We start from the raw sequence: 15,540 nt of genomic DNA on the forward strand, positions 1-15,540 counted from the left end.
GTAGATGATATTGTTATGACAATGACACTTGATCAGTTTGTCACTATTATTTAATTGGAATAATGAACATCTTATTTTAAGTATACTCAGTGGTCTGTATTCTTCCAGTTCTTTTTAAAGTCTGTCTCAAACATCTAAATTAACCAAATCTCCTACTGAAAAATTTAGTACTTAATTTATGTGGCTATTCCTAACCAAAGATATGATCTTTTCTGGTTGCTGTAATATCTTATCTTAAAAAAAAAAAAAAAAAAAAATTCCTAGTTTCATTTGATCACTTTGTCTTGCCCCATCTTTCAAAAAACTTTCAGTATTTTAAATTTCCTCTATTTTGTCTTTCCACAGACTATGCTAACCGCAATTTCAATGAGTGCAATAGCAACAAATGGTGTAGTTCCAGGTAATGAAGGATTTTATCTTAAATGGTGAATAGTCAAATGATGGAAGCTTAAAGGTGGGATGGGAAATTACTGTAGTCTGAGATATCGGGAGTAATGCTTTTGTGTCAAGTGCATATTGTCTTTTAACTGAATTATAAATCACTTTTTAAGGTGAGATGCAATCTTTTAACTGGACGTTCTGGATATTATGAACTGTAGCAGATTTTTTTTGTCATCAATCACTTGCTTCTGTTTGAATGAAAGATAAGATGTTATAATTTGAGCTAATGGAGACGTCTTCATGCAAAGCAGATTTCTTTATAAATTTTCAAATAAAGCTGCTTTTTTTTTTTTTTTTTCCTGAATTTGCCAAGACTCCATTTCCACACACTGGAGCTAGTTACATTGTTTTCGGCAAGAATAACAGCCAGTCTGCTGGCAGAAATCTTTTTCTATATAAGCCCATCTCCTTACATTTTCAGGATAAATAGGTGAACTTGTTCCTCTTCAGTTATGAAGCTGATTTCTTTTTTTTTTTAAGATGCAAAATCAGTTAGCCTTTGAAGCTCTTATCCTTCTCAGTTTCTCAACACATTAATTGATAATAACAGTGTTCAGACATTGTTATGAACTCTGAACAGGTTACCTAATGAACTTAAAATAATTCCTCACTTGCAGAGCTTCTCCAGCTTAGTAAGGGGTTCCAGAACTGATGCATAAGTTGTTAGGTAAAAGTAAATGGTAGAACTTGTGCAGGGTGTAGAATAACTGCATTTCATGGGTACAGGACCATGTATGAAAGATAAATACAATAGAAAATTTTGTTTCAAATACTTACATTTTATAATGAAATGTAGTTACTCTAATCAGTGTCCAGATAACTAAAATGTTCTGCTCTTATCCCCTCATATTTTTTAAAGTTCATTGTAAAGGTTTTGCTTAACATCTGAGTGTCACAGAAATCTTTGAAGTTGGCAGTTCTTACACTAGACAGGTCTTCATTTTCACTTTCTTTTTTGTTGGTGCCAGTTTCTTAGAGAAATGCTGCTTCTACTGGAATATATGGAGGAGGCAGAAAGCAGAGGTAGAAACCTAGGATTGAAAGAGACCTTCTGAGCAGCAGGATCTTGTCTTTTGCTGTTGTATGCAACAGCATTATACCGAGTAAAAGGATTGGTGATGCATCATAAATTTTTTTTGTTAGTTTCTCATTTGTTCATATTGACAAGCAGTTTCGGACTCTACCTTTTGATTAGAAGTGTATTTTTTTTTATTTGCGGACTAATTTTATACAAGGCTGGTGTATGTTTATTTGAAATAAAGCACTTCCTTTCTCTGTTTCCTCTTTCTTCCTCAGTTGTTATGAGTGGGACAAACATCGTGAATTTAAGAGAAGATGGAGAGGGAGGCAGAGAGGAGCATGCCTTGAGGGGGTTGAGGGGATAGATAAAGAGCTTGAAACTCAGAGCCTTATTGAAAGGGAAATGGTACAGTAGAAATGGAGGGGGTAGGTTATGACTTAAAGAAAGATGGTGCAGGTATATGGGAAATAGTGAGAAGAATTGAAAAATTCAGGGGCAAAGTGAATAGTATATGAGTAGACAAGAAAACGCAATCCCTACGTAACACTTTTAAATGGTACTGAAAAAAGTGCATGTAGCGAAAGTGGTAATGGTTTCATGTACAGAAAAGAAAAAGAGTGTTAGTGAGACAAATTCTATTTTGTCCCGATGTCATAAAGAAATTATTCTGGAAGTTTATCGTTAGATTGTGAACAGCTTGAGGTTAGAAACTAAAGATTGATTCACATATATTTATACCTGTATATCCTTTTCTTAATTTACTTTTAGATTGTTTACCTTGTGGATTTTTTCCTCTTTTTCCTTGTTGTGTATTTTCTGTTCCCCAGAAAATGGACATGGGGATATTAACTTTGAAATGTACATTCTAACTGCCTAATTAGTATAGACATTGAATACAGTTTTGGTATGAACATGTCAATGGAGACGCTTGCAGTAGTTATCTTGATTATGTTGACTGAATGATTCAAATTTTTGTTCTCTACTGCTGTCCTTAATCTGAAGGGCTGGAGTCTTTTTTTGCTTAAATTCACAGCTGGAGGCTCTTACTACATGATTTCAAGATCTTTAGGGCCAGAGTTTGGTGGAGCAGTGGGACTTTGTTTCTATTTGGGTACAACCTTTGCAGGAGCAATGTACATTCTTGGTACCATTGAAATTTTATTGGTAAGTACTAGTTTCTCTTAAGATTAAATGTATTTGGGCTGTTTTGGGAGATTGCTGAGGAATGCACTTGGCCTAAAATGCATTCCAGTTTGGTGATTTTTAATGTTTTAATAGTATATTTCCAGTATGTCAATATTTATTTGTAGTCTACTTGTGACTATTTGAAAAAGTTCAGAAAATTCTGATCAACCATACAAAAAAGGCTGTTTGATCTAAGTTTGCCCTACTTAAAGTAGGAACCAAATTTGGTAGGAATTTGGTAACTGACATTTACTAATTTGTACCAGATGCAATATATGTTGTCACCTCTTCATCATATGTTCTGAATACCAAATGTCCCATAAGTTATGCCTGTGCTACTGTACACCTACAGAGTTGCAAGGAAAACTATATTAATTTTACTAAGACATACCTTTAGTTTTGGAATTTTAGGTATAGGACTGAACTGGAGATGAAAAATAAGTAGGAAATACTTCAGTAGATTTTGCAGAAGAGAACATCTGATCAACAGGTAGACTTTGGAGACATCTTAAGATTTAATTCAGTGATTTTTGTACCAACTTAGAACTACAACTTTTGTATCAAAAATGACAAAAAATGCCACCAGAAATAGTGCAGTCCTTAGTGAAATATCACATTAGATTGCAGATTAAATCAGTTGACAATGCCTATTTTCAAGACCTCTGAAATGTCATTTGGATTTAGTGGTGCTAGGTCAGTTTGAAAAGATAGTTTATTTACAAATGTGAAAAAATTAATTTATTTAAATGTTTGTCTGCATATGTTCATGGTGCACCACAGCAAACTTACAAAAAGTTTGTTCCGTATATTTTGTATGTCCTCCTCTCCTTTTCTGAGCAAAACCGCAAAGATGCACATAGCACTTACTTTAGGTTACCTTAGACTTGGAATTGAAAAGCTAAAGATTCTATCTTGAGAGTCAGTTTATCTTTTTTGCCCTGGAGTCTCCCTTTTCTTCAACTCTGAATGAAGTCTTACTCATTTTTTTTTCTTTCATGTAACACAAGAAGGTTTTGGTTCCTTCCCTTGTGACTCACAAGTTTTAACAAGGATGTGGATTTCATTGTATGACTCATCCTTTGTCTTGTCAACATCTTTTTGGGGTTTTTTTGTCTTGCTGTAACTTTTCAATACGTATCTTGTTTCATTTTTCCGAGGCTGTATGCCTTTGAGCCCTGAACCGTTTGGTGAGCTCTTCAGGGGAGCTTCCACTTACTTTGTATCTACTGGAAATAATTTTCCATTTTACTGTTCTAGTTTTGAGATTATGACTATCAGATTTTAAATCTGGCAACTACTTTATAGTAAGCAGTCAACACACCTAGGTGGCTCTACATTTCTGTTAGAAGAGCTGCTTATTCTAGGTAAGTATGGCATAAGTCCTTCTAAGCCATGTTTTCTTAAGGTCTAGGAGGACTCCCCTCCTTCTTCCAAATGAAAGTCTGTGGGCTTGGCATCAGACAAGCACTCCCAGGATAACTCACAGAAACTTTTCAGCTTCTACAATGCTTGGCACTGCCATGTGCACTGGGGAAAGCTGCTGCCCCATGAAAGGTTATGGAGAACATAAAGGGTGTATCTCCTGTGAGGCAGGAATTAAGAATCTATCCCACTTCCTCCTTTTCAGACTACTGGCTTTGTAATTTCATATTCCTGTAAAGATGCTGTGGAAGACTGCCTGTATGGCAATGGCCCAGCTACTGTGGCTTCGCCTCATCTAGGAGGGGCCAGACTGTGCATATATGCACAGGAGGTACTTCAGAATTCCTCCTTCTTGTTACTTACATGTCATATATTCAAAAAAGCCTGGATCTGAAATTAGAGATAGTCCTCACTCGCTACTGCTAGCTTGTGAGATCTGATCTATGTTAACAACATTAGCACCATGTCACATTGCGGATTCGATTTGGTGTGCTGTTCTCCCTGCTTAAGAGTCATGCTGGTTTTATGTATTGCTAATAAACATGTATGGGACTTAGCTATGGAATTCAAAGTAAAAAGCCTCCCAGGATGCCATGTCGGGCAGAAGACCTCAGAACAGACCCCTGTCATAGTCACAAGGCACAAGTATTGATTTTTTTATTATTATTTATTTTTTTTCTTCCACTGGGATGTGGATTATTTGGAAGGGCAGAAATCGGTCGTCTGCCTCTGGCTTTCCCCAGCAAAGGCTGTGAACAGCAGGGCAACAAAGTGCACAAGAAAACCTTCTGGAGTATCTCCATACAGAGCCTGATACTTCCGCAACATCAGAATATAGGGTTTTTCTAATAACAATATGTAAATACTCTGTGTAATCAGTTTTTCGTTTTGCTTTTTTTGTTTTCTTTCATGGTGATGTGACAATTTTCATCTCTTCTAGCATTCTAGTAAATACTAATTTACTAGATTTAAATTTAATTTAAAATTAATCTAATTAATTTAAATTAAATTTAAAGAAGATTATGGTAAAGGATTGCCTATGTGTATTTTTGGATTTTGGTTCTGAACATCAGGATAGCCTCCTGCTCAAAGTTTCTTCCTGCCTTTAGAAGTTAGATTATTTAAGGATAGTCAGTTTAGCAGTTGTTTTCAAGGAGTGGAGTTGCCTGAAGCCCCAGTACTCCCCTAATAGCTGAGCAGAGATTCTTTTAGTAAAGGTTTTAGAAGAAGGAATAAAGATACCTTTATCATGTAGTGTAGTACACAAATGTCGCAGAACTATAGGTCAGAGTTTGTCTTTCCATTTGCATTTATCAGTATAAGTCCTATAACCTGTGCTTCCAACTTCTTTTCAGGTAGAACCCAGAACAAAATCATACGAAATTGAGATCTGTAAGAGAATCCTGTTTGAAATTACAGTAGTTTAAACTGTCTGTTTTAGCACAGGACTAAGCTTTGTCACACTAATCTTACATTGTGCTGTTGCAACATCAGATTAAAAATTAAGGTAAACTCACCATAAAACACTTTTCAAAGTACGATGTTTAAGGTACCTTTGTTTGAATTTTATAAAATATAGTTCAGGGACTATAATACTGAAAACATTTTTAGTTTTTTATTATACTTTTGTTTCTTCATATTTTGTTTCAATCAGTGGAATTATTAATCATAAAATTATTTAAATGAATCTGGGATATATCAGGTTTGAGCTGAGTGTTTGAGCTAGTTCTCTGGTTTGTTTTTTTTCTTTTAATTTTTGTCAGTAGCTCCCCTCCCCACCAGGTCCTTATTGGGTTTTGCTGTCTGGCAGAGACGTGAATTTGAGGAGTGGAAACTTAAAGGGGAGAGAAGCAGCTGAATCAAAAGCAGTACCTCATTCTCAAAACTTGTTTTTCTTCATCCTTGCCTCCCCCTTCCTTTTACCTCTACACTTACCAAATGCCCGTGTCGTCTGGTTGAACTGGTTTGTGAAAGAATAAAACTGATATTGTAAGGGAAGTTTAGATTTTGAACTTCAAGTAAATGATTTCGTAATAAAATGTTTGTTATTACATGTATGATAGTTTGCCATATCTCTTGCAGACCTACATTTCTCCAAGTGCTGCTATATTTAAAGCAGAAGAGGTTGGTGAAGAAACAGAGGCTATGTTGAATAACATGAGAGTTTATGGAACATGTATTATCATTCTGATGGCCATAGTAGTTTTTGTGGGAGTAAAGTATGTCAACAAACTTGCACTGGTCTTCCTTGCCTGTGTGATTCTTTCCATCATTGCCATATATGCTGGAGTTATTAAGACTGCTTTTGACCCACCTGACTTTCCGTAAGTGCAATATATTGCAAGTAGTGTGTGTTTTTTAAAAAAAAAAAAGTAGGGGGAGGGAATAGCTACTGTAACCACTTCATGTTTTAAGCTAAACTTCAAGCACATTGGCTTCAGTGGTAGGTTTTATGTGTTTTAGGCAATTATGTGCTCATTTGTTATTCTGAGTTACCTGTCTGAATCTTTCTGTCATTGTTCATAAGACATGATACTCTGGAGAGTGTTCTTTGGTACTTAAAGTTACTGGCTGTTATTCTGTCCACACCTAAAGAACAGAAGGTGTTTTTTGCTGACAGTAAATATAGCTGCTTAGATAAAGAATAAAACTAAAACCCTATAGAATAAAGTAAAAACTTGAAGCAAATGTAGCTATGAAAGAAACATACTTTCAGACTTTCTTTGTCATGAGGAAATTTTTGAAACTTCCATTTCTCCCTGCTTAAAATGGAGACATTGCAGTGTTAAACTCACTTGTGTTTGTGAAGGCTTTCTACCTTCTTGTTAATCAAATCAAATTGTATTGTTGTCGCACATGGTTGCTTCTGAACACCTTTAGTTTGTACCTCTCTTAGCTCACTAAGAATTACTACTTTTGTCCAGTTACCAGTATGTGAGTTGCATTTTTCTGCATCTTTTTCTGTTTGGAGGGAAAACAAAATGATATTGCTTAACACACTAGCAGCGTAGCCTGGTAACTTTTGTTACGAAGTGCCATCTGTTATGCAGGACTGCAGTTATCTTTGCTTTATAGTTGTTACAGATTTCATAGTACTTTAAAGTGTTGATGGTTGTGTTATGAATTGAGCATTAAAGCAGTATTTGTGGCCTGTACTGTAAAATAATATCAAGTCTTCTATTGAAAAAATAAAATTGCGTTCAAAATCAACATTTTTTTTTTAAAACTTGAATTTCTAAGAAATTCTAACTTCCAATAGGGAAATACTTAAATCTTTTAGTCACCTATGTAGGTAAAAGAGGGTTTATCTGGATATTTAGCATAGAATCATAGAATCGTTTAGGTTGGAAAACACCTTTAAGATCATCCAGTCCAACCATTAACCTAACACTACCAAGTCCACACTAAACCAATTAAGGGTAGACTAGTCTAAACCATGTCCCCAAGTCCATGTCTACCTGTTTTTTGAATGCTTCCAGGGATGGTGACTCCACCACTTAAACAACCCCGGTTCTCTCAGCTGCTCCTCATAAGGTCTGTGCTCTAGACCCTTCACCAGCCTTGTTGCCCTTCTCTGAACACGCTCCAGCACCTCAATGTCTGTCTTGTATTGAGGGGCCCAAAACTGGACGCAGTATTCCTGATACAAGCCAGGGTGCTGTTGCCCTTCTTGGCCACCTGGGCACGCTGCTGGCTCATGTTCAGACGGCTGTCAACCAGCACCACAGGTCCTTTTCCGCCAGGCAGCTTTCCAGCCACTCTTCCCCAAGCTTGTAGCGTTGCATGGGGTTGTTGTGACCAAAGTGCAGGACCTGGCACTTGGCCTTGTTAAATTGCATACAGTTGTCCTCGGCCCATTGGTCTAGCCTGTCCAGGTCCCTCTGCAGGGCTATCCTACCCTCGAGCAGATCGACACTCCCACCCAGTTTGGTGTCATCTGCAAACTTACTGAGGGTGCACTCAATCCCCTCATCCAGATCGTTGATAAAGATATTAAACAAGGCTGGCCCCGAAATGGAGTCCTGGAGAACACTGCTCGTGACTGGCCGCCAACTGGACTTAACTCCATTTACCACTCCTCTCTGGGCTCGGCCACCCAACCAGTTTTTTACCCAGCAAAGACTATGCCCATTCAAGCCATGAGCTGCCAGCTTCCCAAGGAGAATGCTGTGGGGGACTGTGTCAAAGGCTTTGCTAAAGTCCAGGTAAATGATATCCACAGCCTTTCCCTCATCCACCAGGCAGGTCACCCGGTCCTAAAAGGAGATCAGGTTGGTCAAGTATGACCTGCCTTTCATGAACCCATGCTGGCTGTGCCTGATCCCCTGGTTGATCCGCACTTGCCTGTTGAATTCACTCAATACGAACTGCTCCATAATCTTCCCTGGCACCGAGGTCAGGCTGACAGGCCTGTAGTTCACCGGGTCCTCCTTCTGGCCCTTCTTGTAGATGGGCATCACGTTGGCAAGCCTCCAGTCATCAGGGACCTCCCCTGTTAACCAGGACTGCTGATAGATGATGGAAAGTGGCTTAGTACTAAGTTAGTAAGACTTAGTACCAAGTTCCTGGAAACCTTATTTGTGGCTGCTACTGTGATATATTATTGTTGGGGGGGAGGGGGGGAAATAAAGAAAGGTTATCTTCCAATAAATATAATTGTTCACATTTTGGCCAATCTGTCTCAAAATGAGAAATTTGAGCATGGTTTTACATTATGGTAAAGCTGATCTGGTGGAGAGCTGGTCACCAAAAAGACCAGCTTCCACTTAGCTGGTTAGTTAGGTTGGCATCCCTAACCTCAATTAGATTTGGCCATTGTATAGGTGGTAAAATAGTTTGCCTCATGATCTCCCAGTTGAATCGAACTGGAAGAGGTTTCCATGGTTTGAATCAACTCACCATGCTGCTATAAGGGTCACCAAATCAATAGCAATTAAAAACAAAAATGAACAAAGCAAGTGGCAAGATCTTTTTAGCAGCAGCTTTCTGTTAAATCTGCTCAACTTCCATGTGGTACCATACCCTGAAGCTGTACTGGTGTCCTGTACTCTTCTCGAGGCATCTACTCTTAATTGCTATCAGAAAAAGGATAGTGCACTAGGTCAATATTCTGCTTGGCTCAGTACACTTGTTCTAATGTCAAGTGGTATATTTTTCCTGTTTGTTATCAGCTTCTTCGCTGAGCCCCTTCAGAACTGTTAGATGCGTACTATGTGTTCTGTGACTTATCTGCCTAACATGAATGTTTTATTTGATGTTCCTTCTTTCATCTTCATAGGTATTATATATAATTTCATTATTAAGTAAGCCTGGAATAGATATCTCCTAAACATATTTTGTGTAGCTTAGCGAAGAAATGTTCCTAGATCCTTAATATTGTTTGCTGCTAGGAATTTGTTTTTTGCAAACTGTTCCAAGTTTTGTAATTTTCTTTCATTTCTGAGTGTTCTAATTGTTTCCTGCTGTGTCATTTTTTAATTTGTTTTCCCATCAATGTTTTCAAATTTTGCTGTTTAACCTCCTTGGGTTATTTCCTACTTCTTGGATTTTAACATGTTTGAGGGCCATCTAAAATATTTATTTGCTAGAAAAGGGCATGATATACTTGCTTAATCATACTTTTGTGTTTTCTTGGTCAGGCTCGTCATTATATTAAGTATTACTTAATTTCACTTCTTTCTTGTAGGACTGAATTAATCATGATCTCTGTTTAGTGGCCATGCTGCCTGAGTTGCTTGTATTTTCCAGAGGATAAATCAGAAGACAAAATAGCTATTAATACCTTAAAGTAGAAATGTTTGATCAGTGTTTTAAAGATTATTGATAATAATTTTATATGCAGAGACTATATACTGTTTTAGTAGACGTAGTATAGGTCATAAGATAGACTTCTTCAGCAACCTGTTATTTATAGTACCTAGTAGACAAAAAATGGTTTAATACACAATGCTATATTGAAGGATTACTGTTTTTATTTTTTTGTTTATAGTATCTGTCTCCTTGGAAACCGTACATTGTCAAAACGCAGCTTTGATGTCTGTGCCAAATTTACTGAAAGCAATAATGAAACAAAGACTACAACTCTGTGGCACCTATTCTGTGATAGTTCTTTGCTTAATGCTACATGTGATCACTACTTTAGTCTCAATAATGTAACGGAAATTCAAGGGATTCCAGGAATAATGAGTGGAGTTCTAATTGGTAAGTTGGAAAGCACAGTGATTTAAAAATTTTTGGACATCATTGATTTGGCCTGTAGCTGTTCAGTAATGTAGTGGTCTAGCCTGTCACTACTTCTTTAGCTCTAATCTGTGAAAGATTGCTATCTGGAGCATGTTTCCTCCTATAAAGTTTCCATCTGGTAGAAGCTTAGTATCAAATGCTTTAATTTAGGGGTCATTAGAGTTATATAGGTACTCTTTCAAAAAAGTAGCAAAGTGTTTATCACAGCTAATTTTTTTTAAGTGTTTAGCTCTTTTGCATGCTAAATACACTTATTGCAATAAGCTGTTCATTAATACATTCTCGAAATCTCCTGAGGGAGAACATGTTTCCAATTTACAGGTCTTGCATTGAGGAATGAAGTCCTGTGGCTTGTCCAATGTGATACAGCAAGTTAGTGATGGAAAGATTAGTCTTTCTAGCTTCCAGTCTAGCATTTGGACAGGAGATGCTCTAAAAAGTGTGTAGATTTTCTTATGTTTACATTCCTGTACAGTTGTTGCATCTTAGGAATCCAATTGCACTGAGTCATAAGATTCATTTTGAACATGTAGTGGATTGTATTGTATACAAACAAAGAATGTTTCTGGGAATGAAATGGATGTTCTGATGCTTCTCCTTAAAATAAGGTTTGATTTGTATAAATATGCAACTCTACATAGGGACACTAGGCAAGCACTACTGCCATAGTAATTCAGTTTAAAATATCAAATATAAAGTGTACAAATACATAAAAAGATACTAAATGAAGCATAGGCTTCTCTGAATCTAAATTGTATGTTTTAAAAAAAGACAGACTCAGTTTCCTCAATGAAAAATGAAATTCTTTTTAACTGAAATGTTTGTTACAAGAAATGTGACTTTAGGGTTTGTTCTATGCATTTTATAATTTACCACACGCATATCTACAGTTTTTTCCTGAATATGTTTACGTTTTCTGTCCCAACTCAGAAGACAACTATGTGTTCTAATTTTTTGCTACAGTGCAAGCTTTAAACTGCTGTTTTGCTTTTGGAGGTTTCAGGCTGTGTACTAACTTTTCTTTTGGAAAAATGTGCTTTGGTTCTGTTCACTGATAAACATTTCTTTGAACTAGCACAACTGTATAAAAGTGCATTTCACTATTCTACTGTCACGTAATGCTAAGATCTCTAACAACCACTGAAAGTCCACTGAAGCTCAGTGTGAGGGATACACCTTCTGGTGTTTGGTTGATGCTTACCTATAGTGAATTTCATCAATTGTATTCTGTTCGCTTACTGAATCTGATATGTTTTTTCTGTAGTTCTTTGCAGTTGGTTTTGCTTCTACAGCTTTGAATAGCTGATTATTACCAGTAAGCTTTCTCATCTTGTTACTAGCTCCTTTTTCCAGTAGTGTTTGAGCGTACTGGAAAGCACTGGTTACATCCTGCTGCTGATCCTTGTAGAAGCTTACTGGTGGCTGTCCTGCATTTCACAACTGTATTTACATTTATTCTTACCTGTTGTTTTCTATGTTTGAACCATTTTTTATCCATGTGGGGAGTTTTCCTCTTATCCCATGGCTACTATAGATTCCTTGGGTGAGGAATCTTTCAAAAATGTGGGAAACTCAGTGGACTGAATGTGTATCGCCTTCATTTATGTTTTCGCTCAAGGAACACGAATACTTCCAACAACTTTCTTTTACAAAAGCTATGCTGAGACTTCTCCAGTTCCTCAAAACTCAAGAAAAAACTGTGAATAGATGCTGGTTTTGTCAGAACTCAAAGATAACACCTATGTGTTTACTGCTTCTGTCCATTGCTATTGTTGCTATCAGCTGTTTGTGTGCAGATGCTACTTGTGAGCCTTTAGTTTCCTGATCTCTCTGAAACTCTCTTAAAAAGTTGGCTTTACATTTGTCATGTTTCTGTCGTTGGGTAGCAATACAACTTCAGGTAAACTCATAGTTAGCTACCTCAGGTGCTAATCTTTCACTGTTCTTGGAGGTTTCAGGCTGAGTACTAATTTCTCTACTTTTGGAAAAATGTGCTCTGGTTCTGTTCACTGATTAACATTTCTTCGAACTAGCGCTGCTGTATAAAAGTGCATTTCTCTATCCTAGTGTCATGTAATTCTAGGGCTGAATTAAGTGGGTCACATGTCCTGCTTGCTGAGTGTGAGCACACATTCTGATACCTAATCTAAGCTTGAACTTGATGGGCAAGGATTTCTCAAGGAGGATTTTCCTCCACTGATGGGGTATGTTCTGGTTTGTGTGAAGACTGCAGCTGCAGACTCTGTTTCTCGAGCTGTGGCTGGGAATAGTCAGATATCATGCCTGGGTGTCTCAGGAAGCATGTGCGAAGTCCTCACACCATTTACTGGGCATTTGTATACAGTAAGTATGCATCTCTTATACACCTTCCATGAATGTTGTCATAAGAAAAATCATTCATTCTACAAATAGTTGACCAAACGTGCCTGTGAATGTGGCCCTAACAATAATGAAATAATTCTGGAAATAACTTTTACCAGCATTGTTCTGCTTCATGGTAGCATGTTGTTGGGTTAGATACATTATACCAGGTCTCGTTTATGTGTCCCTAAATGTTGCTAGAGGAGCCTCAGCAACCCCTGAGTGGTCCTAGAAGGGAAACCTACCTCTCCACAAATGCCTGGACTCTTCTGAAAAGTGACCCTTTTTCCTCACCCTAACTTTCAAGTCCGCTTGGAATATCACTTCTGGGAAAATGAGCATAGGAAATTAGTGTAACAAAGCTCTGTGTGACATCTTATGAAAGGGGAAAGTGATTACTGTTTTACAAAATCTCTAAGCTGATTTTACCCACTCATGCTGACATGCCCACTTCCATAGTTAGTTGTATGCATTGGAGTGCTCAGGCCATTGTTGCTTCTGTGTCATGCAGAATAAGACACAGGCTGTTGAGTCCTTATTAAGTATTTAGTGCTTTTGATTGGCAATGACAAACTGGACTTTTTTGGGGGGGGGACGACTTTTTTTTTTATGCTCCCTAGGGAGTAGATCTAATTTGGAGATCTTGTCTTGTTTTGTGTCACTCCTCAAATCTTTGCTAAAATTCCTGAAATTTACAATTATCTTGTTTCCTTAACTCTTCTTTTTGTGGCTTCAGTCTTATCTCTAGATTAGTTTATTCCTCTTCATTTGAATGAACTAACACATATAGCATTCTGTAGCCATTAATACTTACTTTCCTTTTAATCTTTGTTCTGCTGTCTCTTGTTTCTTATGCATGCTTAGATATATGCCTACCAATAAGATTTCTGTTACAAATCTGGATAGGAGTACTATTTTTGGCCACTTATGGAGATTCAGAGTCAATCTCCTATTGTGCTCAAGGTAACCTTTTGCTGTTGTGAATGCTTAGAATACTATACTGAATTCCCTTAAGTTGTACTGGATAGCTGAAAATTGGCTATCGGATCTGTCATCCTGGCAGTCATGGGAATTGCTTATTTCTGTGGTATAAAATCCTTTGGCTCTTTGACAGGGAGGGAGAGCATCTACTTTGTTTCCTCATATGTAATAGGACAAGTGGTCTCATTTTAAAATAAGAATTGGTGTTGGATGTTCTCACCATCTTGTCAAGGGACAGTGTTTCCACAGATGTAAGCTCTCAAAAGCTACTGGTTCTTTGACCTGTTAATCTTCATTGAACAAGCATCCTTAGTTTGTTGAGGAATTTGAGCCACATTCTGCTGGTTTTTGCTTGCTTTGGGTTTTTTTACTTATCAGTTCTCTTCTGGAGTCTGGTTATTCTGCTTTTGTCACAGTGTGGAATACCTTCACTGTGAACAGCTAAGTCCTGAACTGTTGTCCAGGGTTATTCTGTACAGCAGGTCTCAAAGAACTGAAGTTACTGCTAAGTAGCATTTCTTTTTTGACCTGCTCCTCAATATGTAAGAACAAGAAATATGAATATATGCTAAGATTGCCTGAACCTGGAGATATAGTTTCCTTATTTTTTGCAGTACATCCTCATAATACATCCATATGTTTGTGCAAGGTAAGTGGACATTCTATGAATATATTAGAATTTAATTCTGTAACTAAATCTTTCTTTAATGGTGAGAAAATCTTGTATGACGCACCCCATATGCTACCACATTTCTGCTGACATACAGTGGGAATGTCCACCAGTTACAATTGGTATTGTTTGTATTGCTGCTGCATTCTTGCCTTTATAAGGAAATGTTGGGAAATGTCATGATTTTTGTGTAAGAAAAGCCATCTGATTCATAAGATTATTGCATTCTCACTACTTAATATCCTGAAACAGAGAGATGACACTGGCTCTTGGTTTTTTTCCCCCCTTGTAGATAATCTGTGGAGTACCTATTCAGAAAAAGGATCAATAGTTGAGAAAAAAGATCAGCCATCAGTTGCTGGATCAGAAGAGACAAAAATGAGTGGATTGCCTTACGTTTTTACAGACATTATGACCTACTTCACAATGCTTGTAGGGATTTATTTCCCATCTGTGACGGGTAGATACAACTATTTTTCTTGAGTGAGGATGTGTACTTATAGCTGAAAAAAGATTATTTTGTGTGTGTGTGAATGTTTATTGATGACACATGATATTGCTGGTCTGTGTGTCCAAGTTTTAGGTACCTAAAACTTTCTGGTGCTAGAGAGATAACCAGCTGGTGGCTGGTTATTCTAGGGGGTTATAGGACTCAAACAAGGAATCAGTTTAAGTGCTATTTTCTATGTCTAGAAAGAAAAAAAAAGCTCCTTGTGTTTCTAAATGCTTATTCAAAATAAGATGCATACCTTTATAATATTTTAATCTTCAAATGCATGAGAGAACAGTTGAGTATTAAGATGTTTTCAAGTTGTGAACTGCCTGGGATTTGTTTAAATGTCCAATATTTTATTTCAACTGTAACTAGTAGAGAACTTTTGGTAAAGCTTAAAGGTTAGATTAGCTGTATATCATTTTCCTCAGGTCACATTTGACTGAAACAACTAGAGACATTCTTCTTCAAAAATCCCAGTTCAAGCAATTGTAATATCAAGTAACAAAACAGAACTCTGACACAAAGTTGCAGCAGTGTTTGCTAGTAGAATACCAGGCGGAGGCATCCCTTCATATTCTTGTCCCCCACTGTTCCCATTTCTCTACTTCAGGCTCTTTATCAACATTTCATTGTATCTGAACCTGTGTTAGGGTTTCATTGCATGTCGTTTGACAATGCTTTTTGCACTGGAATGTCTTGACATTAGCTTCAAAGTTTTTG

At 37.2% G+C, this 15,540-nt stretch overlaps 1 protein-coding gene across 4 annotated transcripts in view; it reads left to right on the forward strand.

The window, feature by feature from the left end:
- Positions 1-15,540, forward strand: part of LOC104027594 (solute carrier family 12 member 7-like) — a 71,715-nt gene that overhangs the window by 23,533 nt on the left and 32,642 nt on the right. For all 4 annotated transcript variants that reach the window (XM_075706549.1, XM_075706550.1, XM_075706547.1 and 1 more), the window contains 5 exons: positions 346-400; positions 2,496-2,626; positions 6,152-6,393; positions 10,059-10,270; positions 14,617-14,784. In XM_075706549.1, the coding sequence (XP_075562664.1) occupies positions 346-400; positions 2,496-2,626; positions 6,152-6,393; positions 10,059-10,270; positions 14,617-14,784 (808 nt within the window). The remainder of the gene's footprint in view (positions 1-345; positions 401-2,495; positions 2,627-6,151; positions 6,394-10,058; positions 10,271-14,616; positions 14,785-15,540) is intronic.

This window comes from Pelecanus crispus, chromosome 2 (assembly GCF_030463565.1).
Source record: "Pelecanus crispus isolate bPelCri1 chromosome 2, bPelCri1.pri, whole genome shotgun sequence".
Taxonomy (NCBI): Eukaryota; Metazoa; Chordata; class Aves; order Pelecaniformes; family Pelecanidae; genus Pelecanus; species Pelecanus crispus.